Source organism: Dryobates pubescens, chromosome 33 (genome assembly GCF_014839835.1).
Source record: "Dryobates pubescens isolate bDryPub1 chromosome 33, bDryPub1.pri, whole genome shotgun sequence".
Lineage (NCBI taxonomy): Eukaryota > Metazoa > Chordata > Aves > Piciformes > Picidae > Dryobates > Dryobates pubescens.
Window position 1 is genome coordinate 9513321 of NC_071644.1, and position 24435 is coordinate 9537755.

Sequence of the window (24435 nt, forward strand, 5' to 3'; positions counted from 1 at the left end):
GTGCCAGCTCAGGAGCTGTGTCCTGGGGGTGGCCGTGGGGCTTCCCAGCACGTCAGGTACCCTCCTTCAGCCGTCTGCTCTGGGGCTGCTGAGGCTGCAGGCAGCCAAGCCTGTGGCTGTGCTTCTGTCCTCTGTCTTTATCAAGATCCTGTTCCCCTGAGCTGCCACAGCTGCCTGTGGGTTCTGAACACCAGCTCCAGCTTCTGTAAAACCTTCAGCCCGTGCTGTGGTCTGCTGCCTTCCAGAAGCTGCGTGGAACGGCCAAGGAGTTTGCCAAAGACTGGCCCCAGTGGCTGCTGGACTGTTCACTGCAGCCAGAAAAATAACCAAAGTTCTCAAATGCTGCCATTTTGATCTGCAAATAGAAAGGCTTTGGAGGAGCCTGGTCCTGAGCTGCCTAAGGGTTGGACCTACTCTGAAAAACTACTTACAGCAGCTGCGGTTCAGCTGGACCTTGGTGGATGCGTTCCTGAAGCTGTCATGGGAGAAATGTGGCCTGGGCTCGTGTCAGAGGTGGCTGCTGTGCTGTGTCTCTTGCTGTGACCTTTCCAGCTCCGTTGCAGATGGTGTCTGAGACTGGCAGCGAGTCACGACCGCAGCAGAGACAACCCAGCGTCTCCCTTCTCCTTCATCACTGCAGCCATGTACAATGAGAGCTTACTCCAGAACTTTATTTTTTCATTAAAACTGTTTTAATGAACCATGGTTTTTCCTTAAATGTGGAACAAGTGAACAACGACTTTGTCTTACCCTGACCTCAGGAGTCTGTGCTTCTGCTTTACTGGTGTGCAGCGGTGTGCCAGGTGGCAGCATGGCAACGCTGCAGGCGTGCTGCCAGGGGGTGCTGCCCATCCCTCTTGGGTGCTGAGGGGTACCCCCAGCTCTCTACAGCAGCTGCTCCTTGCCCTCTGCTGTCAGGGGAATCCTGGTGGGGCCCAGGTGCTGGAGCAGGGCAGAGCGATGCCTGCTGCGGCTCAGGGCTCTCAGGCCTTGCTGAAGGCTCTGCTGTGTCTGCCCTGCTCAGCCAGACCCAAACCAAACACCTCAGAGCTGTGCTGAAGAGAGCTCCTTCCCTCCCACCCTGCCCCAGGCACCACTGCTCAGCCAGCAGCCTCCACCCTGAGGAGGTGGCACAGAGCCACCCTGGAAGCTGAGCTCTGGCTGCTCTCTCATCCACTCTGGCTGGAGTTTGGTGTGACCCTGACAGCCACCGGTTCCAGAGGAGCTGCAGAGGGGACCTGGCAGCTCCTCTGAGCAGAAGTGGTGGTACCTTACCTACCCTGGGCAGCACGTGAGCAAGTGAGGAGCACAGCAGCTCAGGCAGAGCGCCCAGCCCGTGCCAGCTGGCCGAGGGTGGTGCCCGGTGCCCCCCGCAGGCCCTGGCAGAAAGCACGGCGCACTCCGAGTCACTCTCTTTATTGTTACCACAGCGCGGGGCAGCACCCGGGCAAGCAGCTGCTCTCCTGTCTCCTAACACAGCTGGCAGGGCACCACCTGCCACACGGACAGGAAGGGTCAAAATGTCTCTGCTGAAGGTGGCAGTGCCCAGGGGGGTTGCAGGTGGTGCTGCCCCAGGGTCTGTAACAGCCGCGCCGCCCCCACGTTAGCCATCGGCATCGATCCTGTGAGCTGCCAGAGATAACAACAGCTGATGGACATCGCTCTGCGGGACCAGGCCCAGCCTGCCTCCAGCCTTCCTCCATGCCAGGGGCTGCCAGAACATTGCTGGCTGCCAGTTAATTCGTGGGCACCCCTGAGGTACCCCAGGGGAGCTTTGTAAGTTGGATGTGCCTCTTAAATTGGGCCAGGGAGCTTGTGGCCTTGTGCCGGCCCCAGGCTGCAGGGGTGCCAGTGCAGGGGTGCCAGTGCAGCTGCTCACTGGTGGACACTGGTTTCACATTCCCCCAGCAGGGAAAATGTTGAGAGACAAATGGGGATGAGGCAGCAATGTGGAGCAGGCCTCCAGCTTGCCCTCCCGTGCTGCCTTCAGCCCAGACGGGGCAGGCTGATGCTTGAACTGCCTGCAGTGACACCAGCAGCTCCAGCTAGATCTCCAGTGCTGGGTGGTGTGAACAGCTGCAGGGGTGCTGCTGAGCTCCCTAGGGGGCTCTCCTAGTCAGGCCATTCCAGTAACCCCAGTGCTGAACCTCAGAGCCCCCCAGCTGCAGGCAGCAGCAGGGTGCTCCTTGCTACTCACACTGCTTGGGTATCCTGAGGGCCTCGCTGTCAGCTGCCATCACCTGGTGCAGAACCCCTCGGAACTGGTAAAGCACTTTCAAACTCTTCTCCTCACCCACACAGGGGTCGTAGAAACCTGGCAGCCCAGCCTGGAACCAGAGCAGGACAGACTGGGAGGACGCTCACAGCTCTTCAGCTGAGCACAAGCATTACTTAGTGTCAGAATGAGGTGGGACTAAAGCAAGGGAGAGACAAGGAGCTAAGGAATCAGCTGGGACTGAAGCAGAGGGCTAGGAAGGTTCTGGTGTTGAGCCCCAGAGTCTGACACACACAGGCCCACGATGCAAATATGGAGATGCTGTTTCTGGGGCACTGGAAATGCCCAAACAGAAGCTCCCTGAGCTTGCTAACACTTGGTGTGCCAGTGGCTCCTGCAGCTTCATCAGCAGCTACAAGCAGAGGGAGAAGTGCCCTGGCAGGGCGGCACAGGCTTCAGTCACAATGGAGCCAGATGCCAACAGCTGTGTACCTTGGAGGCCTCTGTCAGGATGAGCTTGGAGTCCTTCACCAGGCACTGCAGGGGCACAGTCACATCGATCACCTTCACCTTCTCATTCCTCCTGCTGTTGTCGTTCACGAACTTCCCGTACCAGGCGTTCACCACGATCAGACCTGCAGTGCCCAGCACACCACAGCCCTGCTGAGGCTGTGCCAAGCAAACCACAGCTCCAGCCAGCAAGAGCAGCCCAGTAGCCTCTCTTCTTTCACTGGTGTCTGCATTCTCCTTGCCTGCACCCATGCTTCTCCAGACAGACCCTTTCTGCCTGAGTGTTTGCTACTGATCTCCAGCACTGGGACAGGGCAGGAGCTCAGTGCCACCCTGCTGGGACAGTCCACCTGAGTGTCAGCTCACTTTGCAACACTCCAGGAACCAGGTTTCCTTTATGATCCAGGAGCAATCTCTGTAAGCTAAAGACCAGTGAAGCTTAAACCTCAGGCTGAAAGGCAGACACCTCTGCTGGGGAGAGCTGAATGCAGCCTCTTGTCCTCAGCCCAATCCACCTCGCAGCCAGTCCCAGGACAACATTCAGTGGATCTCTACCTAAGCTCGGGCACCATAAGCCCAATCCCCAGGGAACTTCCCCACTCCACAGCACTATGCTTGGTTAGCAGTGGAAATGGAGACAGCACCCAGCCTCTTGCTGTGCCTTCCTGTCCCCCAGCCTGTGGAGCAAGGCAGCGCTGCCATCCTCACCCATCCTGGCTTCCTCCGCTTCGATGATCCTGCGGACGGACTCCTGCATCAGCCGCACCTGGGGCAGGCAGGGGCAGGGCATCAGCAGCAGTGCCCAGGGCAGGGGCAGCCCCCAGCACAGAGGGAGGATGGCTCATGGGAGCAACTCACCGCAGCCTCGGCCTCCTGCTTCTTCTGAAGGATGTCGCTGGCTGTGCTCTCCCTCTGCTTCTCCAGCTCCCTGCCGTGAGGAAGCCAACCCCAGCTCAGCTCTGGGCAGGGCACTCGATGCCTGCTTACCCACCCCCGGGACACCAACCCACAGGCTCACACAAACCATCCCAGCCCTAAGGTTCCTCCACACACCTCAAGATATTTTTGTAGGCTTCCAGAACTCCTCAGTCCTGGTGATGCAGCAAACCACAGTGCCTCAGCTGGAGGCCTGGGCAGCAGGCTCCCAGAGCACCTGAGTGGGACTTGCCTGCTCTGATCTCAAAACACAGCCCTGGAACTCACCTCTCCTTTTGTGCCCTGAGGTAGGGTTTGATGATCAGCCTGTGCATGGCAAAGTAGATCACTAGAGGTCCCACAGTGGCATAGAACACAGCACTGGGAAGCAGCTGATCTGTTAGGTGCACAGGGAAGAAGTAGGTCTGGCTGGCCCTGTTCAACCTGGAGCAAAGGAGAGAGACAGGTCAAAGGGAATGGAGAGCTGTGCCCTGAGCTGAGCACCTGTGGAACCAAATCAGAGGTGAGCTCAGAAAGGTGAAAATCCAACAAACTAAACCACCACAAAGGTAAGAAACAGCTGGCACCACCCACAGCCAGGCTGGTATACAGCAGATCTCTTGTGACAGCATCTGGTCATCCCCAAGTGCAGTTTTATCTTAGGAGGATTTACTTGGTCATTAATTTCACCAGGGAAGGGCACCAACAGCACAAGCACCCCCACCAGTCACAGGTGTGTCCTTGTGTGCAGTGCCACGCCACAGACACAGGCTGCAGTCAGACCCAGTTCTGCTCATGCTGCCTTTGGAAGCCTTCCCTCTGCTCCCTGTGGTGCCCCAGGCCTTGCTGTGCTGTGCTCAGCTCTCTGGGATGCACACAAGTCCTGGCAGAGGTGGCTCAGGGTGACACAGCAGACGGCTCACACTGCTTCCATGTACACCACTTCCATCAGAGCAGAGGGCAGCTGCAGCCCTTCCTGCTGACACATCAATGCCCCTGTGCTGCCCTAAGACTGGGACCTTCCCACCTGAGCACTGGAAATAGGCTGATGCAGGCTATGGGCTGGAATCTGGCACTGACTTGATTTTGAGAGACACTCCTTGGGGCACACCAACACTGACAGTGGCTCCTAGAACGCTGTGCCTGGAAATCTTCCTCTCTGCTCCATACTCCACTATGGTCCCAAAGAAACCTGCCCTGCAACGAGAGAAGCAAAGCCTGGTAAAGCCTGGAATCCATCCATGTGCAGCAGCTGGTGGCTACTGGGCAGCTCCCTGGGTATCTGCTAGGTTAGCCCAGGCTTGGCAGCTTGTAAAGCACTGGAAGCTTCTGGCTTTCTGTCACACACACCTGTGTGAAGAGGCACACAGCTGAGCCTCCAGGACATCCACATCAGCATTTACAGATTGAATGAGTGCAGGGCAGATTCCCACAGCAGCATCTGATGTGTGTGGAACCTGGAGGCCTGCAGCAGGAGCTTCCTCTTGCAGACTTACTTGAGAGAGCCTTTCACTCGTGTTTGATCCTCATCCTGAAACTTGTGCTGGTAACTGACCATCACGAAGGAGTGGGGGATGCCCAGCTGGAAGAGAAAGCAGAGCCTTGGCCACCACTCAATGTCCCCCAAGCCTCCTTTCTTATCCGCCAAGTGGCACAGAAAGAACCACGCTGGCCGCTCGCTCATCACCGCCAGCAGCCGCTGCAGCCTGTGCTGCGAGCCCTGACCACCCCCTGAGCTGATCCAGCCCAGCAGTGCCAGCAGCAGCTGCAGAGCCTTGTGCCCAGGGCGGCGCTCAGCTCCCCCAAGCCTGCTGGGGCCGGAGGCCGGGCGTGGCCGGGGCGCGGCACGGCCGGGGCGCGGCACAGCTGGGCGCGGCGCGGGGCTCACCTGCAGGGCCAGGGTGAAGTGGCTGCTCTTGGTGTCGCGCACCAGGCTGGTGTTCATGGCGGACTGCAGGCCCCAGCGCCACTGCAGGTAGCCCATGGTGTTCCTGTCCAGGTGCCGAGCCAGCACCGTGGTGAGGCCGGGGCGCACCCCGCGCGACGAGAACTGCAGGGCACAGTTGGTGGTGATGAAGCTGGGATGGAAGAGCAGAGCCTCAGGACACGGCACGGGGGCCTCGCACGGCCTGACCCCGGAGCCTGGCGCAGCCCCTGGCAGACGCAGTCCTGGGCTAGTGGGGAGGCAGCAGGCTTGGCTGCTGGAAGAGAGCAGCCCTGCTGCTTAACAACCCTCAAGCTCCAGAAACCATCACTAAGGGACTCAGGAAGACCCCAGCAGGAGCTCTGAGGAGCTCCCTCACTGAATGAGAAGATGAACCCCAGGATGTCTGTGCTGGCACAAATGGCTTCAATCGCAGCCCTGACCCTGCACTCTCCGTTGCAACCTGAGGCCTCTGCTCATCTGGAAAGAGACACCACCACAGCAGCAGATTTGGCATTACTGCCCTCAAACAGGGCATCTCCTCTCCTCTGTGCCCCAGCAGCGCTCCCTGCAGCACACTCCTGCTGCTGTGGTGGCCTCAAGTGTCAGGAACCCATGACAAGGTCGAGCAGAGCCAAGGCAGGGCGCGGGGTGGTGACGCTGGGCCCCTGGCTGCTATTTACCATCGTGGTGTAAGGTTACGGAATATCTTCAGCCCAAAGAGAGGTCCCTGAAGGTCTCCTGCTCCAAACTCCAGCTGTTTAAATGCACAATGCCAAACTGTTAGAAGAAAACACCTCCACCTTCTACAGAATGTAGAAAGCAAGAGGTGAAACAGAGCTAAGCTCCCTAGAGAGAACAAGCACTGGGCGGCAGCCTGGGTAGCGTCCTCTTACCTCGCCCCAGCCCTTGGCAGATGTCACTCGTCTCAGAGCAACGTTGATTGAGCCACCTCCGTTCCCATTCTGGGTGGAAAGGTTACCAGACAGGATTGCTGTGTCTGTGGCAGTCAGTGGTGCCTGGAAAATTGATGGACTGTTACCTATTGCTCTGCTCCAATGTCTGTCCTGCAAGGACACAGCCCTGATTGCAGGGTGCAAGGCCAGAGGCAGGTAACACTCCAGGTGACTCCTCCTCTGCCACCAGGCCCAGAGGTTTGAACCAGACATGGCCAAACTTGCCCTAAATTTTGAGTCCTGACCCTGAGCTCCAAAGCTCACCAGCAGACTCAGTGTCTTCAGCCCTCCCAAAGAGAGAAACCCCTCACCCTCCTTTTCCTTACCCCAGGAGCAGGCACTGTTCATTCTCACACACTGAATGCTGCAGTGCAGTGATGGAGACTCCCTGCCAGCAGAAAGGCAGCACCGTGGTCTGCAGACCAGTGCCATCAACACAGCCCTGCTGGACCCAACCATGCTGGCAGCCACATCCTTCCCCAGACCGTGGTGCAGGCCCCCGGGCAGGGTTTGGCTGCTCTGGCCTTCTGCCCCTCACCTCCATGGCCCAGGCCCTGCTCCCCACCCCAGCAGGGCCTGCCCTCACCTCGATGGACTGGGAGATGTGCATCTTGTTGATCTCGATCTGGGGGAAGCCGCTCCCGGGCACGTCCTCGTACTCCTCGTCGTAGCGATCGAACAGGTCGGTGGCATCTATGCCAACACTGATGGTTCCCTGCAGAGCAAGGCACAGGAGCACTGAGACCCCCAGCAGCCACAGGCCAGACAGCCAGCCCAGCTTTGTGCTTGATGACATTTTGGGGCACTTCTGTTCTGCAATTACCTTTCCTACTCTAAAAGGCATCTCTGAGTGCTCCAGGGAAAGCAAAGCAAAGCACAGTGCTGAGAAGCAGCAAGGCCCAGAGGGGCTGGGCAGAAGCAGCTTTGCAGCAGAACGTGACTGGCAATGCAGGCAGCAATGCCTCTGTCAGGACATGCTGCAGGAGGAGGGACGACACTTTCACAGAGCAGGTTTCTTCTTCTCCCACAACTGCCCCTGCTCTGTCAGGAGCTGAAGTGATGTGCTTCAGAAATCGACTCCCCTCGGTGCACAGCCTGTAAATGCCTTCTCTTTGTGAGTTATCTGGAACAGCAGCTTTGAGCTGTGCTGTTCACTTGTGGTTGACTTCATCAGTAGAAGCTCTTTCCTTTTCCTAGTTTGTATCTTGTAATCAGCAGCAAAGCTTGACAAAGACAGGAAGTATTTACTACTTGGTGAAAGTCTTTCTCAGGCCACAAAAGAGCTGTCCTACAAAAATCCAGGCCACAGCTAAACAGTCTGGCTGCCTGCTGCTGTGCTCACTGCCACTGACTGCTGCAGGGGGGGGGTTGAAAGGAGCAGGATTAGATCCCTGCCTGGGTCACGTCACTTCCAGTGGCTTTGAAACCTTCCCTGCAGACCCAGCAAGCAGCATCCCAGCTCACACAGAAGGCACCAGTTGCACTAGCACAGAATGAGCAACTAGCATCAAGAAGCTCAATAGCTGAGCAGGTACAAAAGGCACTGGCAGAGCCCAGGCATGGATGGAACAAATTCTTCCTGCCGTCTGAGCAAGCACTTTCCCTGCGCTGTGCTTAGCAGCCGGGAGCCACAGTGCAGAAAGAACTGCAGAGTCTGACAGGACACCACACTCCTCTTTGGTTGGGCTCCCAGCTCTCTCTGTGCTGTGGAGATTCCTGACCTCTTCTCAAAGACTGGACAGGTACTTCAGCAGCAGCAGCCAGGATCACCTCCAGCAGAGCTCCGGGCTGGGGGCTGGGCCCCAGCTCTTTGCAAGCCACTGCCGGCAGCCTGCGGTGAATTTCAAAGCGATTGCTCTCATCCTTCTCTTTGTGGCAGCACCAAGGACGAGCTCCCAGCTTTCATGCAGAAGACAAAGTCACCTTCAAGGAATCTGCTCTCCAGACGCTACAGCTTCTTCAGTTTCAGCCCTCTCCTACGCCGGGCTGCGCCTTGAAACAAGGCCAAAAGAGGAGAGAAGCAAGGCAAAGCCTCCACCCCCAGGCAGCGGCAGGGCCCCAGCTGCTCTCAGCCCTCGGGAGACACGGAGCAGACCAGCCAAGGAGAAACAGAGAGTGGCTACACAAGAGAGAGCTCTTCCCACTTCCCCTCATGCTCTCCAATTCAAGGAAGGGTAAAACCCAAGACCTTTGTTAACAGAGGCAGCGTAGAAAGAGGTTTTCCATGTGCAGCACCACACTCGGCACAGAGCCTTTGCCAGACTGCAACTGGAGACTCCAAGTCAAACATTGTTAAACAAGGGATAACAAACAGAGTAGTAAGTGCTGAATGTGAATGGCAGAAGACAGAGAACTGCCTGTGTCCAACTCAATCCAGAACATCATCATCAGCTGTCTCAGGAATGTGCACTGAGAAAGCCCTGGTGAGAAACACCTCAGCACGCTGCGCTCACCGGCCCACGCTGCTGTGCCCCTTGGAGAGGTGCACCGAGGGCCACTCACACTCCTGATGCCTTTCTTTCAGCCACACTCCAAGGCTTATGATTTCCTTTTTTTGCACCTCTAGTCCCTGTGCATCCACCAGAGCCACCTGGAGGAGAGCCTCCATTCCCTACCCAGCTCCTCCACACACCTTCTGCTCAGCTGCCTCTCACTGGAGTGAGTGGTGGAGTCTGTGTGGACATTCCACCTCCCACCCACCAGGGGAAGTCACCCTGAGGTCTATAGATCCTGGCACAGAAACTGGCTCAGGCACAAGCACAGGAAAAGCAGCAGATGGCAAAGCTAAGAATAGTGCCAGTGAGGGGCAGCACCCCTGTGCCACCAGAGAGCTGCTGCCCCCAGCTCCCCAGCTGCCACCTGCTCGCAGCACTGCAGATGAAAAAGCCCTCCCCAAGGAAGAGCAGCAGGGAGAAGCTGGAGAGCTTTGCTCAGATGCTGATGGTGCTGCAGCGTGTGCCTGCTCAGCAGGACAGGAACCACCACAGCTGTGCTCTGGTGCTGTCTTTTAACATCACTTCTCTATGCTGTCCTGTGAACACAAACAAGGCTTCCCTGCTGGAATTCTGAGGTATGCCAGAGAAGAAGCCACTCCCTCCTTGCCTCTCTCCTTAGGGATTTATTTTCTGGAAGGAGAGATCTGGAAGCTGTGACAGACTCTGCCCTGAGGGACCTGCATCTCCTAGATGCTGACCTTCCACAGCAGGGGCATTGGGGATTTCATTTCTCCTAACTGGAAGCAGTTCTCAAATCAAGCCATGAACTTCTCAACCCTTCTGCACATCTCTGGAAGCAGAAATGCAGCTCAAAAAGCAAGGGCAGGCTGGACCCCACCCTGCCAATTGCCTGCATCTGGTTGTTGCTCAGCAGCTCTGGGCAACGTGCTTTGCTCTGCTGGAGCTGACAGCGTGCTGGGAGTGCTCAGCTGCCTGGTGCTGGGCTCTGAGAGGATCACAGCTGTGGTGTCCAGCCCACCGGAGCACTGCCTGCAGAAGCTCTTCCACAGGCTGCCAGTCAGCAGTTACTGCAGGAAGTTTCAGTGTATTTGGAATACCTGGAAAGGAATCCTGAACATTGCAGTTAGCTCACACCTCTTGCAATTGCTGAAGGATGTTTTGTCCCTGCATGCCAGAAAAGCAAACAGCAGAGCTTTCCCTGGAGGGTCCCAGCCCCAAGAGTGAGCTGCTTCCCTCTCACTGCCCAGAGAAACTGCAGGCTGAAAGCAGGCAGAGGCACTGGCTCAGGGTGGGTACCTGAGGAGCTGCTTGCTGTAGCCCCTCACCCAGGTCCATCACCCCCCTGCCTGCCTGCAAGCTTCTATGGATTCACTCCTGAGACCAGCACGAGCTCTTAGCTCACCTTTGGATTTGTTCTCTGTTGAAGCCTTCTCTCTTCCCTCTCTCTCTGCAGACGCTCAAATTCTTCCCTGATTTCAGCTGGGGTTCTCTTCCTCTCCACAACCTGCTCAACAAGAAAGGAAAACCAAAGATTGCCATGAAGAGGATGCTCAGGGCACTGCTCTGCTGGCAGGACAGAAGGCCCCTGACCTGACACACCCCAGTACTGCCCCTCTGGCAGCTCTGACCACTCTGCACCAGTTTCAGTACTGAGAGGTTGGAACCAATGCCTGGACCAGACCAAATGGCAGGCCTGAGAGAAATCCTCATGCTTTGAGAGGAGGGAAAATGATCTTGTTCTTGCTGTTGTCCTGACAAACCCCAGGCAAGGAGCTCTCAGCCCACAAGTCCAAGAGGCTGCAGCACAGCCTTGCCAACAGCTCCCCACAGACTCTGCTGGGTGCAGATCAAAAATGAGAGGGGCTGGAAGCATCTGGCCTGAAGTAAAGTGGTGAAGGAGAGTGCTGTCACTGTAGGCTACGCTGATTCACCTCTGTTTACCTCACCCAGGAACAGGGATTTAAACAGCTAAGGCTCTAGGTATGCATGGAAAGAGGATTGGATTTGGCTTGCAAAATAGGATCAGGTCTGCTACAAGCAGCTCAAAACTGTTGCACACTGACAGCCCTCCACCTCCTGCTGCTGACTGCAAACCTGACCTTGGTGCTGAGCTGACCCAATCCAATGTGTCCCTGCAGCATGCAATCAACCAAGACTGGTGGGTGCCAGCAGGGGAACTCCATAGCAGGAAAGCCACAAATGGGCAAATGCCCTTTCAAAGCCCACAGAACCCAAACCCACAACAACAACAAAGAACAACCCCAGAAAGCTCAGAAAGTAAAAGTAATTTCAGACTCTGAAGTTTCAGCTGATGCTGAAAACAAAGGTTCAGATGGCAATGTGAGCCTGGGTGGCCATTAAGGACACATTTGTCAGTGACAAAGCTGCTGCCTGTCAGGGTAGTGCCCTGTCAGGGAACTCCGAATGTCAGGGTGATGTTCTCTTGCCAAGTGAAAACCCCAAGTGCTCTTTGAAACTCCACCATGGCCTCAGTGCAGAGAGAGAGAAATCACTGAGGCAGGAGGCCTCCAAACAACAGCAGCCATTACCATCAAGGTGTCAGAGCAGCTCCACACAAGAGTGCCAGATAAGGGTAGGTCAGTTCCACAGGCCACAAGGTGCTACATTTCTCTCACCTCCCATCCTTCCATTTCCAGTCCTCTCCTCCCATATATGTCATAGATGGCTCTGGTCTGTGGATCACTAAGCACTGCAAGTTAGAACCAAAAGAGAGGAGAGAACTCAGTGTTTGGTCTGCTCCTCCACCTCCAGACACTGGAATCCAGGCACAGGTCCTCAGGTGTGGAGCTCACCAAGTGCCTCTCGCCTCCCCGGTGCAGTGGGAACAGCACAGGCTGACCTCTCCCCACAGGGCATTATGGCAATGGCAAAGGGCACAGAAGGGGCATGCAGACCAGCTGAGCATGCAGCTGGGGGTCAGTGTTGCTTTCCCTGCCTGCAGGGTGACACAAGCCCCCAGCCACCCACAGGATATTAGCAATTCAGTTACAGCAGTCCCTGGACACCTTCTGGGGAGCAAAGACATCTACCTCTGTCCAGCCCTCACAGCTCTTTGGTGCTCTGCTTCCTGCCTTCCATCTTCCTCCTCATCCCTGTCCAGCACCAACAAAGCCATTTCCAAAGGCAGTTCCTGCCAGGCCACACATGAGCTACAGGGGAACTGCAGGAATGGAGGCAATGGGAACCTCCCCAGAAGTCTCCCAGTGCAATGGAGAGAAGAAAATGCACCCGGAGAGGGCAGAAGACTCTCTAAATGCAAGGCACAGGTAAATGCATCACCTCTCCTCTCACAGCTGTCCTTAGGACACACAGGAAATGAAAAACTCAGCAGCAAGCTCCCCACAGGGCTCCAGGACCGGCTTTACCCTTCTCAGGTATTTCTTCTGCCTGTGCAGGAACTGAGAAGCCTGCAGGGGGCTGGGGGTGTTTGCTAAGGCAAGAGCCTTGCCCTGGCAGCTGAGCTGTGATCTGAACTGCTTGAGGAGTACTGAACCTGCCACGTGTCACAGGAGAGAATACTTTTTATCCATCCTGATAAAATGCATCTCTTGCTGTGTGATATGAGGGGATGGCAGAGGAGGGGGAGAAGGCAGGCAGGAGCTGACTTATTTTCCAGCTGTTCAGTTATGGGTGGGAAGGACCACGCTCCTGTTTGGCACTGAGTGAGCAGGGCAGAGCCCACCAGGAGTCCAGAGGGGAAGCTGACCCTGAGGCAAGGCCTACTCCCACCACTGCAATGGAACTACAGAAGCACCCTGGGCCTTCTTTCCCCTGCCATCAACCTGAGGCCCCAGAAAAGCTTCCCTATGCCCTAAGGCCTACGCAGGGACAATGTAAAAGGCTCCAGCCACAGCCCAGCCCGACTGGAAGCATTCAGGAAAGAGGAGACCAAAAGTATTAGCTCATCTTTGAGGTTCAATAGAGGAATATTTATTCACCATTCTGCTTTAGTTTCTCCTTAGGCCACAGCACCAGCACCAGATTTTGAATGCAGAAGAGCTCTGCCAGCTTCTTGCCAGCCCTGCCAAGGGCTGCAAACTGGCACCCCTCTGCCTCAGGTACCCAAAGTACCACTGTGGTGACAACAGCATTCATGTAAATGTCAGCCTAGTTCAGAATGTTTCCAAAGGGCTGAGGCATCCCTGGGTGGCAAACCCCTCTCACTGCTGTGAATCCTCTCTCCCCATCTCTGTCAGCACAGGGAAGAACTTGCTGAAAAACAACGGAGACCACAAGCAGGTGGCAGGGCAGAAACTCAGGATGCTCAGTCTGAAGCAGGACATTGTCCTTCTGTTAGAAGCTCTTCAGTCTCTCCTGGGAGTCTTTTCAGCAGCCAGGGAAGTGGTGAAAAGGTGATTCAGAGCATGCAGGAAATGAGAGTGACTCCAGAGCTCCTTCAGTGCAGAGCCCATGCTGCCCTGCTCCGAGGCACAAAGCAGCACTAACTATCAGCAGCTTTAATGGCCCCCACAAAGCCCAGCCCTGCTCCCAGGGAGCCCCAGCAGAGCAGGCTGCCACTGACCTTCGTAAGCCTGATGCACCAGGTTGAAGAGGCGCTCGGCTTGCGTCTTGAGCTCGGGGTCCCTGTGCTTGTCGGGGTGGTACAGCATGCACAGCCGGCGGTAGGCAGCCTTCAGCTCCTCCTGAGAGGCCTGAGCAGGACAGGGCAGTCAGAGTGCAGCAGGGCTGCCTCAGCATCCATTCCCTGCCCAAACAGCTTTCCATCACACTACTTCCACTCACACAAAGTCAGGAGGGGACTTTTGTTTCCTGACTCGAGTCACTGGAACGTTGAGCTCTGCACACCAGTGCTCTCCACACCATTCCTGCCTGCAACAGCTCTTCCAGGCAGTAGCCCTCTGCTCCTTGCAGCCTGGTCAGCACATACTCACAAGTTCAGCTGCCACAATCAGCCAGAGCTTCCCTGAAAGGCACAGCAGCCTCCCAGGGCTCCCAGCCAGCCCCTTAAAACACCACCCAGCCAAGGAAGGCCTCCCAGGTGCAGGAGGCAGAATTCCCTGGCTGCACAGCAGCAGAAATATGCAGAGTGAAATAAGGGAACAACTCAGTGGGGCCTTGCTGGCCTCTGCCAAGCCAGCCTCATCCCTTCTGCTACAGGAACAGAGCCCCCAGAGCCAGGAGGGGTGTCTGGAAATGGCTTCTGCTAACAGAATTTGCTGGCACCTGTTCCATTCGCCCTGAATGCTCTCCAGTGATTGGAGCTTTCACCATGGAAATAAGGGCCCTAAAAGTTCACCTCTTAAAGTAGCATCTTCCGTCCAGCCTGTGGCACGAGCCTGGGTTTTCACCAAGGAAATGCCTTGGCCTTCACCAGCACTAGAGACTCATCCAGGACAGCCTAGAGCCAGCATTTGCTCTGCCTGTTTGCACTGTTTCATCTTGAGGTTGCTCAATGACGTAGCAAAAGCAGACCTGCCAAATGTGCTGGCCCTGGGAAGGCAGCTGCAGATCAGCTCCTCTCTTTTTGCTACCTTGTACTGGGAAGGCAGGGGGAACACACAGCACTACATCAGCCTTCTTTAATCAAATTAATGATGAATGGTTTAATGTGCTATTGATTATCTCATAGAAATGAGCAGCTTCATTTTTCATCACTGCTCTGTTCAATAAAATGTTAGATTGTGCCTTTCATCATCACTGCACAGCTCGGGTCACTGCTTCACTCTTTCACGAGCAACAGCCTCTTGCAAACTGCTGCAGCAGAGCCTGCAGCGCTCCGGGTGGCCGCGGGGTGCAGAGGCCAGCAGCAATCACCTGCAACTTACATTTTTATTACCAAAATTACAGGCAACATTAAAAGGCCTCCCATCTCTCTGCCTGGACTTGAACAGCTTCATTTCATCCTCAGAGGTGCCTCCACATGCTCAATGGATCGAAGTCTACCCAAGACGAAGCAGCTGAGGCCCTGCTCGCAGTGTGCTCTGCAAGGTTTGGTGTCTGCCCTGTTGAATCTCAGATGGCACAGCAGACACTGGCCCAGCACACTGCAGTGCCAGCTCACTGCACTCCGTTGCCATGAGGGCAGGACCACTGATTTTAATTAGCAAGGGGTAATGAGCAAAGCAGCTACAGCTCCCCACTGGAGTGATGCCCTTGCAGGCCACTCTCAGGGGGCTTCCCTGCTGTACCAAACCTGAGCTTTCTGGTCCCTGGCTATGTTAACAATGAAGCCTTTGCTGTTAGTTTCCCAAGCAGCCACAACCCTTGTGCAAGTCTTTTAACCTCCACAGCTGCAGCTGCTGATGCTTGGGGGGAGAGTTACAAAAGCCACCTGAAGGCGTTTCTAAGAGCACCTTTGCTGCACGGCGCTGAGGGTGCTGCCGACAGCTGCTGCCACGGATTTGCTTCAGAAACACCTAAGAGTTCCACAGAAGAGGTGCAGGAGGCACAAGGACTGACACCAACTCCAAAGAGCCACCAGACTGAATTGCATCTACATCTTGAACTGCTGTCAGAGGCAGCAGCAGCCGTGCAGTGCCAGCCGCTGCAGCTCAGACTGCCCTGGTGGGCAGCGAGCTGCTGGCACAGTCAGCACTGCTCTCACACACAGAGATCTCTCTCTTGCTCGCTCTGCATTTCACAAAGCAAACTCCAGCACCGTTTACACGTCAAGATCTTTGCCCATTTGCCTAATTATTACTACCGGAAAACATCGTTACCGGCCACCAAGCTCCAGACTGCTCTCGTGTGACAAACCTGCACCAGCCAATACCGATCTACTCTTCAAAATGAAATCCAGGACCCCTGCTCCTCTTTTTGTAACGACGGCGGCGTCCTGCAAACCACTGGAGGTGTTTCCCATTTGGGAACGCTTGGACGCCCGCCCGCAGCGACTAAACCAAGCAGGCCCACACCAGAGCCAAGCACCGCGCGGGCACAGGCAGGAACAAGTCTGCGGCTGAGCTGCCCTGGGCGCCCCGAGGGGCACCGGAGCAGAACACTTCGCTAACCCCTGCCGCCGCTCCCGCGCCCAGCCGCGCACGCCCCGTGCAGCCCTACGGCCCGGTTCGGGGGTCTGAAGCTCTGCTCCGGAACGGGGGGAGCCCGGGCTGAGGCAGCCCCGCTGCCGTCCGCCGGGTCCCGCACCGGCCGCGGCTGAGGCCCGGCCCGCCCATGCGGGCACCGGGGTCACGGCCGGCCCGGTCCCGCCGCCACGCGCCGCCCCCCGGCCCCGCCGCTCGCCGCCGCCCCCCGCCGCCGGCGGCGCCGGGCCCACCTCCCGCCGCACGTTGAGCAGCGAGTAGTAGTCCTCGTTGTCCGGCACCTCCTCCCCCAAGGCCGCCGCCATCTTCCCGACCTCTCACCCCGCGCCGCCGCGCGCCGGGGCGTGGAGACAGCGCCAGAGCTGCTGGCAGCGCCCCCAGCGGCGCGGAGGCCCCAGCGCTCGCGCCTGCGCCCGGGGCCCGCCCGCGGCCGGCGGCCTGCGCATGAGTGGGCAGGGGCCGGGCCCGCCCCAGGCAGCCGGGAGGCGAGGCGGGAGCGGCGCGCGGGCTGCCGCGGTGAGTGCTCGGGAGGGGCGGCCCGGTCCGGTCCGCCTCCAGCTGCCTCTCCGCGGGTCGCCCCGCGGCGTCCGGACGCGCGAGATAGGCAGGAGCGGCTCCGTTCCCGCGTGGCGGCGCCCCGAGGCGTCTTTCCCCGACGCGGTCGCTTCGTGCCCGCGCACTGGGCTCGGTAGGGACGGGGCCGAGCGGCGGCTGTGGGGGCAGCCAGCGGGCTGGGCCCCGGGGCCAGCGGGCGATCCGGGTCTCTGTCCGTTCCGTGGCACGCGAAGGAGAGAGCGAGCTGCTGGCGGCGGTGCCCCGGCCTCGGTAAGCTGCCCGCGGCGGTGCTTGTCCGGTCTGCGGTGGAGCCAGCGCCGTGCGGCTGCCGCCGCTGTGCTGCGGGGCAGCAGCGATGGGGCTCAGCCGGGTGCCCTCGAGGGGCCCCCCCAGCAGGGTTGTCCCTTGCCCGCGTTCTCTGCGGGGGCAGCAGTCGCAGGCGCTGCCCCGAAGCCGCTCGCCTGGCACAGGAGGGTCGTCCCCGCACCGCCCTGTGCCCCAAGTGCCTTCATTTGCTGAGCATCTCCTGGCGCTCAGGTTGACTCGCAGAGGTGCCCTGAGAGGGGTGCAGCCTGTTGCGGTGCAGTGCCGTGAGGTGGAATCCTCTGGCGGCACGGAGCAGGAAGGTGAGCAGAAGGTTACCCGGCGGCGGTACAGAGCAGCTGCAGGGGGCAAGCCGTGGCCAAACCTTGGTCTCGTTTGTCACCGGTGTAAATCCGGAGCGGTTCTCCCCAGGTCAGTAGAGCTGCTTCGGCTTTTCACCGCAGAGAATGGTGCTTCAGAGTTGGTGCTGTGTTGCCCTCCACGGAGCAGATGGTCCTGCTGGTGTTAACCACGAGGGACACTCAGCAAGGCTTGCTCAGTGGTGAAACAGAAGGGAAATGCCCCAGAAGAGTGGGGAGCAGACAGAATTTTTAGCAGGTGGGCTCGCTGGTCTGTGCCTCGTAATAAAGCTTGGTGGGCAGCCGGGGTGTTTGGTGGCTTTGGTGTTGCCCGGGAAGACAGCCCAGGTCTTGCCTGCTCTGGTTGGATGTTCCCCAGTGGCTGGATCCGATGTTTGTGTTGGGATTGCTGGAGTCTGGTCCTCAAACGAGAGCTCTTGAAGAGGACTCGTTAGCTCCAGTGCAGTCCAGCAGCAAACTGGAGCTGGGTTTTCCCATTCCAGAGCTCAGCTCCTCTGGTTTGGATTTTTCTCTTCGTGTAACTTCTGTGTGAGAACAGCAGTGGTTTAATATTTAATGTGCTCTGCTCTATGGCAGTCAGCAGGGAGGCGTCGGTGGCGTTTGGCAGTTCTGTGTGCTCGTACGAGATGTGCTGCTTGGGACCAGAGGTCCACACTTGCAGAGCAGCCGGAGCTGGGTGTGCTGCGCAGGGAAGCACCTGGGAGGGAGCTTTTCCTGAATGGAGCCACCTGCGAGACTCCTTTCCCTCCACGTGGCTTGGGATTCATTGAGTCTGGGCAGAAATGCGGAGTTCTGAGGCTGTCAGTTGCCATGGCAACGCTGTTTCCCCTGCATTTTGGTCCTGGCGTAGTTGTGCTCTTTTTCTGAGGCGGCTTGGGAGTTGTGAGGGCCGGGGGGATGTTCAGTCCGTGGGAATCCTCCCCCTCCCCAGGCAGATCCAGCGCTCTCCCGGGCGCTGCAGCTGCCGGCTGCCAGCTCTGGCTGCTGCTCGCCTGCATCGCAGATGATTCAGGGAATTTTTTGGGAGCAGTCCACAGATGTCACATCTTGGCAGGGAAATACAGGAAGAGAGAAATACGACTTGAGGGAGCTAAATGTGAACTGTGCTTTCTAAGCATGCAGAGAGAGCGCTTTAGAACCCTAAACTGTAGCAGAGGAAGTGTGACAGCTATGGCAAGCAGCAGCGGTGGGGAAGAAACCAGAAAGGGGAAGCTCCCTTGCGTGCTGCACTGGCTGGCCAGCCTCTGGTTCAGGGTGCAGTGTTCCCCCTGCCCATGTCACTACAGTGCTGTGTGGGGCCAGGGAAGCAGACCCTGGGGATGAGATCCTGATACAGCTCTGGCATTTTGCAGAGGTCACCATCTGCCAGTGCTGCACCTCAGAGACGCCGCTGGGGCTCCCTCTGCGTGCCCCTGCTCCATGCAGACACCAGCATCTCTCTGTGCTGCTTGTGTTTTTCTGGTGTGATTTTGTGCTCTGCTTCAAAGGCTTTGAGCACACACCCAGGGAAGGAGCTGATGGAGATCCTGGACATCACCATTGCCAGCCTCAGGCACTGGGGCTGGTGCTTGCTCTGAGCCAGCAGTGGGACAGGATGTGTGCCTGAGGGCTTCAGGAGGGCTGTGTGCTCTGGATGTGTTGGAAGGGTGAGAACACTGAGGTGCCAGTGTTGGAGGTGAAAATAGGGTAGCAAACGCAGTGTTCCTGTCTGGAAAACTGGGTTTGGAGCTAAGAGTTCTTCCTTTAAGCTAAGGGAAACCTGGAATGGCTTAGGTTGGAAGGGACCTAGAGATTGTCTACTCCAACCTCCCGGCCATGGTTTCCTGTGTTTCCCTGGGCTGCTGGTGGGTCTGCTGCAAGGTGCAGAGGAGCTCCAGAATGGATTCAGCTGTGCTGCTTTACAGTCAGAGGCACCTGAGGTCCCTTAGCAGGTGGGTGGGCTGGGAGCCATCTTCCCCAGCCCTGGCAGAGTGGCAGGGGGCTGCCCGCAGGCCCTGTTCAGCATCAGTTTCTCCTGGTACCTGGAGGCCTGCAGCCATTGCTGAGAAATTGCCCCTGCACAAAGTGTTTGTGCTAATATTAACTTTAGTTCCAGCTCAGCTCAGTGGAGGGAAAAACTAGGAAGTGGCATAAATTCAGCCGAGCTTGTCAGGGCTGTCAGATTAGCTCCTGATGAAGCTCCTGCCTCTAATGATCGCCGGCAGCCAGCCGGGGAGCCTCTGCCGGGGGCTGTGAGACCTGGAGCCGAGAGCCAGCTGGGGGCTCTGCCTTCAGGGGAGGGTGAAGCTCCCAGCAGAGTTATTTCTTTAAGAACAAAACAGCAAATGCAAGGATGCAGAGGAGCATCCGACCCTCTCCTCAGCCAGATTAATGCTGGCTGCTGCCTTCCAGCACAGCGCTGGCCCCCTGGCTGGCGGGAGGAGCCCATCCAGATGATGTCTTTTCACGGATAAGAGAAGCTATTGATTTGCTGTTCCTGTTGGCCTGAAACGTTCACAGTGTGTCTGTGGAGCTGTGACAATCCTCCATCACTGGCTTTATGGGCAAAGAATGGTTATTGAATCTCTTCCCATCAAATATAATCTCTTTCTCTCTTCCAGAATCTGCCAGCCCCGGTGGGAGTCCCTCCTGTTGTCTGGTGGAGGAGTGGATTGCTTTAGTCCCTGCTTTGCAGCTTCTGTTTAGTTGTAGTTTTAATCTGGCTCGTGTGGTAGGACATGAAGGCTTCCCCAGTGCTGCATTGCTTCTTTTTCAGACAGATGAACACTTTCAGCATGTTTTGAGATACAATAAAGGTCTTTGCTTGGCTGAGTCTCTCTGGTTGCTTCTGGGAGTTGTTTGCTCCGGGTGAGGCATTGCCCTGCTCCTCCCTTCCAGGCAGGTCTCATGCTGACAGCTTTCAGCTGCTCACAGGTGAACTCAGGGTAAGTTTCTGGAGCCAGCACAGGCTGATTGATTTCAGATGGATGACACTGGGGCAGAGAACACAACTTGCTGAACTACCTGCTCAAGGAGCAGTGGGTGTTGAACTTGAGCAGTGGTGAAAACGCGCTGTCAGATTTGTCCTTTCCTCTGTGCAGCAGGTGACTGACTGTGGGACTTTTTCCTTTCAGGGAGGAAACAGCAACATGAATTCATAGATGATGAGTAGGATGCCAAAGCCAGAGATGACAGTGCTCTTGAAGAAATGCTGGGTAGAACAAAAAGGTAAAAGGAACAGCTGATGGGGTGCGTTTGGAGCCTGGGGGAATTCACGTGGTACCTTTCCTTGAGAGGCGAGCAGCACAGCCCCTCACACCCTAGCTCCATCTGGCATGAAGTGACCTCTCTCTCTCTCCTGAGCCATGCCTGGGTCTTCTCCAGAGCTGTGTTGTTCTGAGGCTGCAGTCCCTGCCAGACCAGTGCTTTGGAGGCTGTCCCTGCCCAGCTCCAGCAGCAGCCCCATCCCCACCTGCAGCTCGCTGCTGAATTAGCCTCGCAGTCAGACCAGGTTGTCTCCTGCCCTGCTGTGTGGTGAGGACAAAGAGAGAAAGGAGAGATGAACTCCAGCAGTTGATTTACAGCCAGTGCCACTGCTGAGGTGCTGGCTCAGTGCAGCTGTTGCCTGTGCTGTCCCCTGGCCTGAGCCTGGGCAGATGCAGGCAGTGAACACATCTGTGCTGTGAGCAGGTTGCCTCCACCAGCAGTAAACTGCTTGCTGCTACTCTGCTGCTTTTTACTGCATTTTGGGTTAATGCTCTGGAGCTGCCCAGAGGAATTGCTGCTTATTGGCTCCTCCAGTCTCAGAAATTACTTCTGTAACTGAGGCCTGATGGTCCACTGAGGGCCGGGGGTGGTAACAGGCAGATGGAAGCCTGCCTGCAGGAGAAAGACCTCCCTTACACCCCTCCAGTGGCAGCAGAACTGGCCCAAGCAACTGCCAAGAAGCAAGGCAGCCTTCACTTGTGAGATGAGTGTCTGATACTGTCAGGCTGCTTTGGAGGAGACTGACCTTAATCTCCCCAAGGTCAGAGGCAAACCTTGGCAGTGTCAGGAGCTGCCTGTTGTCTCCTGCCTGGGCTCTTTCTGGCAGCAAGTCTTTGTGGACAGAAGGGCATTTCTGTGGCAGGCAGATCAGGACAGGAGGAGGTGTGAGGGGTTGATTCCCATCCACAAATGACAGTTCCGTTCTGCTGGAGGTGCTGTCTGCAGAGCAAGCACCAGGGAAGAGTTTGCTGCACTTTGGTGGTGGTGCCAGTTGCTGGCAGAGAGCTTGCCAGAAAGCCAGCCTTTCACACTTTGGAGATGGGCAGCATGTAGGAATTGCTGGCAGGTAGCATTTTCCCTGGCCAGCCCAATGGATCAAAAGCAGCCTTGGTGGCTGGAAGCAGGAACCTCTGTGCCCTCCCAGCTCTTCTCCCACCAAAATCAGCCTCCAGCTTACCTCCAGCAGAACAGTTCTCTGAAGTCAGTGACTTCTCCAGCTGGGTCAGTGAGAACATTGATTCCCCAGCTGCATTTTGCCTCCATTTAGTAGAATGTTCTTTGCTGTTGCTGTGTGACAAAGAGCTGCTCTGGGTGCTGCAGGTTGTCCCCAAACCCTTGTTCTGTGCAGTACAACAGAGGAGCCACCAGATTCAGCTCTCCTGGTGACTAAGCAGTGATTTGTCCCATGTCCTTTGGGAACTGTCCCTGTGTGTGGAATGCTGTGGAGATACCTTGTGGGTGGGTTTGGAAGGGGCTGAACTCACAGCAGCTGCCCTGCTGATGCTGTTGGGAGTTAGTGACACTGGAGCTGAGCATTCAGGCACACTTGGAGCAGTAATTGGCAAGTCTGTGCTGGTTTGGGAAGATCTGGTAGCTGAGGCTTTCCCTGCATGTCTCTGCCAAGGCTGTGGCTGCTCTGAACTCAGGTGTGAGCCTGTTCTGCTCCCTGAGCTCCTGCATCCTTCACCCTCAGCCTGGAAAGCCTTCACTCTGCTCAAGCTGGGGTGCAGTCAGCACTGGCACAGAGCTGTGTCCTCATGGCCGTGCCCACTCCCCAGAGGCAGGGCCTGCAGCCCATCCCTGTTCCTCCTGCTGGCTGCTGGGGACTGTGGCTGCTGGCCAGCGCTCAGAGCTCAGCGCTGCAGCAGGCAGAGCGGGCATGGGGAGAGGGGGTTGGTGTTTGCTGCGGTTTGCCCCAGAGTCCTGTGTCCTGTTGCTGTGCTGTCTGTGGCTCAGGGCACACCACCTGCTGCTGCTGCTTTGAGGTGCCCAGTGGGCACTCGCTGCGCTCAGCATTGCCTCTGCCAGCTCTGGTGCCTGTGCCAGCAGCGGCTGGAGAGCTCCGATAGGAGCAGGGTTGGCATCAGCAGAAGAGCCCTGCGGGCACTGTGCCCTGCACCTTGCCAGCTCCTCGCTGCTGCTTCCCTGCAGCACGTGGTGCTCTGTCTGAGCCCGAGGACAGGCAGCTGCCCTCAGACCTGCTCCTGTGTTGCTGCTTTCCCCTCAGTGCAGTCTGTGCTCAGGCTCTCGGCTCTCTGTGCCCAGCTTTGGCACTGCCAACGCTTCGGCTCGTGGGCAGTAGTGGGGCTTGGGGTGCTGGCAGCTGCTCAGGGCACACAGTCTGAGAGACAGAGCTGAGGGCAAGGGGAGGAGAGGAGGATGCTCATCTGAGAGAGCCCAGGGCTGTGCAGCTTCACCTCACCGCTGGATGCAGATTCCCCTCTCAAACGCCATGGAGCTTCTCCAGGCAGCTGACACTGCTCAGCCCTTGTCTTGCAGGCACAGGAGAAGGGAAGGTGAATCACTGACTTGTGTGCTTTGATCTGAGAGTTCAGCCTCACTCCTTGCTGTAAGTGCTTTGTCAGACAACATTTCTTAGTCACTGTGTTTGAAGATCTCGCCCTCAGTGTCAGGCAGGCAGCTGGAGGAGGTGCAGTTAAGAGTCCCTCCATCTCTGAAGTACTTGAGCTGACAGAGTGTTCCTGGAGCCATCAGTGCATTGCAGAGAGACCACCTCCCCCAGCAGTGGCTGGCACTGCTGCTGCTCACCTGTGCCCTGGGCATCTGCTCAGCTAATGGTACTGGATTGAAACTTTTCAGAGGAGAGAGGTGGGAGAGGCTTGGCTCTCAGTGTGAGAGGTGTGAAGCACATGTTTGGTGTTGCTGGCAAGAAAAACCTCAGCATTTTGGCACCTTCCTAGCTGACAGATTGCGTATCCCAGGGGAGGAAGGGAGCAGGACAGTCCTGTGAGCTCCACACGCTTGAGCTTCCTGGTCGTGGCCTTCCAAGAGCCCTTTTGCCTCTCCCACCTAAAATGGCACAAGAAAAGCAGCAAATAGCCAAATGAAGTGGAAAGCAGTTTGCTTCCAAAGTCTCGGGGTGTTACAGGCAGTGGTAAGGCAGTTGTCAAAGCAGCCTTGACCTTCTTTCTGAGGCACACCTAGAACTGCTTAGTCTGCATGGCTGGAAGTCCCTGCACTGACACAGCCACTTCCAGTGATCCCACACTTGATCCCACAGTGATCCCAACTTCTGCAGCCAGACCTGTTAGCTGCTTCTCCTCCTGGCTGATTTTGATCAGTCACTCATCCTGCAGAAAGATTGACTTTGCACTTTGATATCCCTGTAAAGCTCCTTAATTCTCTTAAGCAGGAGGAGGTGTCAGAGGTGGGCACTGTGCAGCCCTGGGTCCCAGGCTGTACTGCTCAGTGGGAGATGCAAGCTGCAAGAGCCCAGTGCCAGCTGATTGCATCCTGCATGGCTCTTGGTAGCTCAACAGAAGAGGTTTTGTGATCCTTCTTTTATTTAGGAGTGTGTGCTAGTTCTGCATGTGCCTCCCACTCCAAGGAGTTTGTGGAAGTTATTTCAGGCTGTGTTGTGTTACTCTAGGTGAGTTGGTGCTATGCCTGCAGTGCTGCTCAGGTTGCACAGCAGTCTGCAGCACCCTGAGCATGGCAGAGCTGTGGTCACTTGCAGCAGGTGCTGGGCCAAGCTGGAGGCTGCTGGTACACTGCAGGTGGAGCAGAAGGTGGTCCTGAGCTTTGGGTTGGTGTTCAGATGAGGTCATGCTCCCCTGGGCTCTTGGAGGATGCTGTGCATTGGTGTCCTGGCAGAAGCAGCCCTTTAGAGAGAGGCTGAGCACAGCCTGATGCTGTCAGAAGGAGAATGGCTGTGGCTGAACAGCGAGAGCGACACGTCGTAAGGACCTCCTCAGTTTACAGCCCAGTAA

At 56.9% G+C, this 24435-nt stretch overlaps 2 protein-coding genes across 6 annotated transcripts in view; one reads left to right on the forward strand and one right to left on the reverse strand.

Annotated features, from left to right (window-relative positions):
* Nucleotides 1-610: 610 nt before the first annotated feature.
* Nucleotides 611-16363, reverse strand: DNAJC11 (DnaJ heat shock protein family (Hsp40) member C11). Its single transcript, XM_054175745.1, has 16 exons — nt 16235-16363; nt 13520-13649; nt 11613-11686; nt 10379-10480; nt 7107-7235; nt 6461-6583; nt 6248-6321; nt 5529-5718; nt 5137-5222; nt 4721-4837; nt 3929-4084; nt 3584-3653; nt 3434-3491; nt 2708-2850; nt 2198-2327; nt 611-1629 (listed from the first exon to the last, which is right to left on the reverse strand). The coding sequence occupies exons 1-16, from the start codon at nt 16304-16306 to the stop codon at nt 1604-1606; spliced, it is 1680 nt and encodes a 559-aa protein (XP_054031720.1). The 5' UTR covers nt 16307-16363; the 3' UTR covers nt 611-1603.
* A 93-nt stretch (nt 16364-16456) lies between these two features.
* CAMTA1 (calmodulin binding transcription activator 1) overlaps nt 16457-24435 on the forward strand; it is a 221235-nt gene continuing 213256 nt past the window's right edge. For all 5 annotated transcript variants that reach the window (XM_054175744.1, XM_054175740.1, XM_054175741.1 and 2 more), the window contains exons 1-2: nt 16457-16517; nt 20353-20446. In XM_054175744.1, coding sequence (XP_054031719.1) covers nt 20380-20446 — 67 coding nt within the window. In that variant the 5' untranslated portion in view covers nt 16457-16517; nt 20353-20379. The remainder of the gene's footprint in view (nt 16518-20352; nt 20447-24435) is intronic.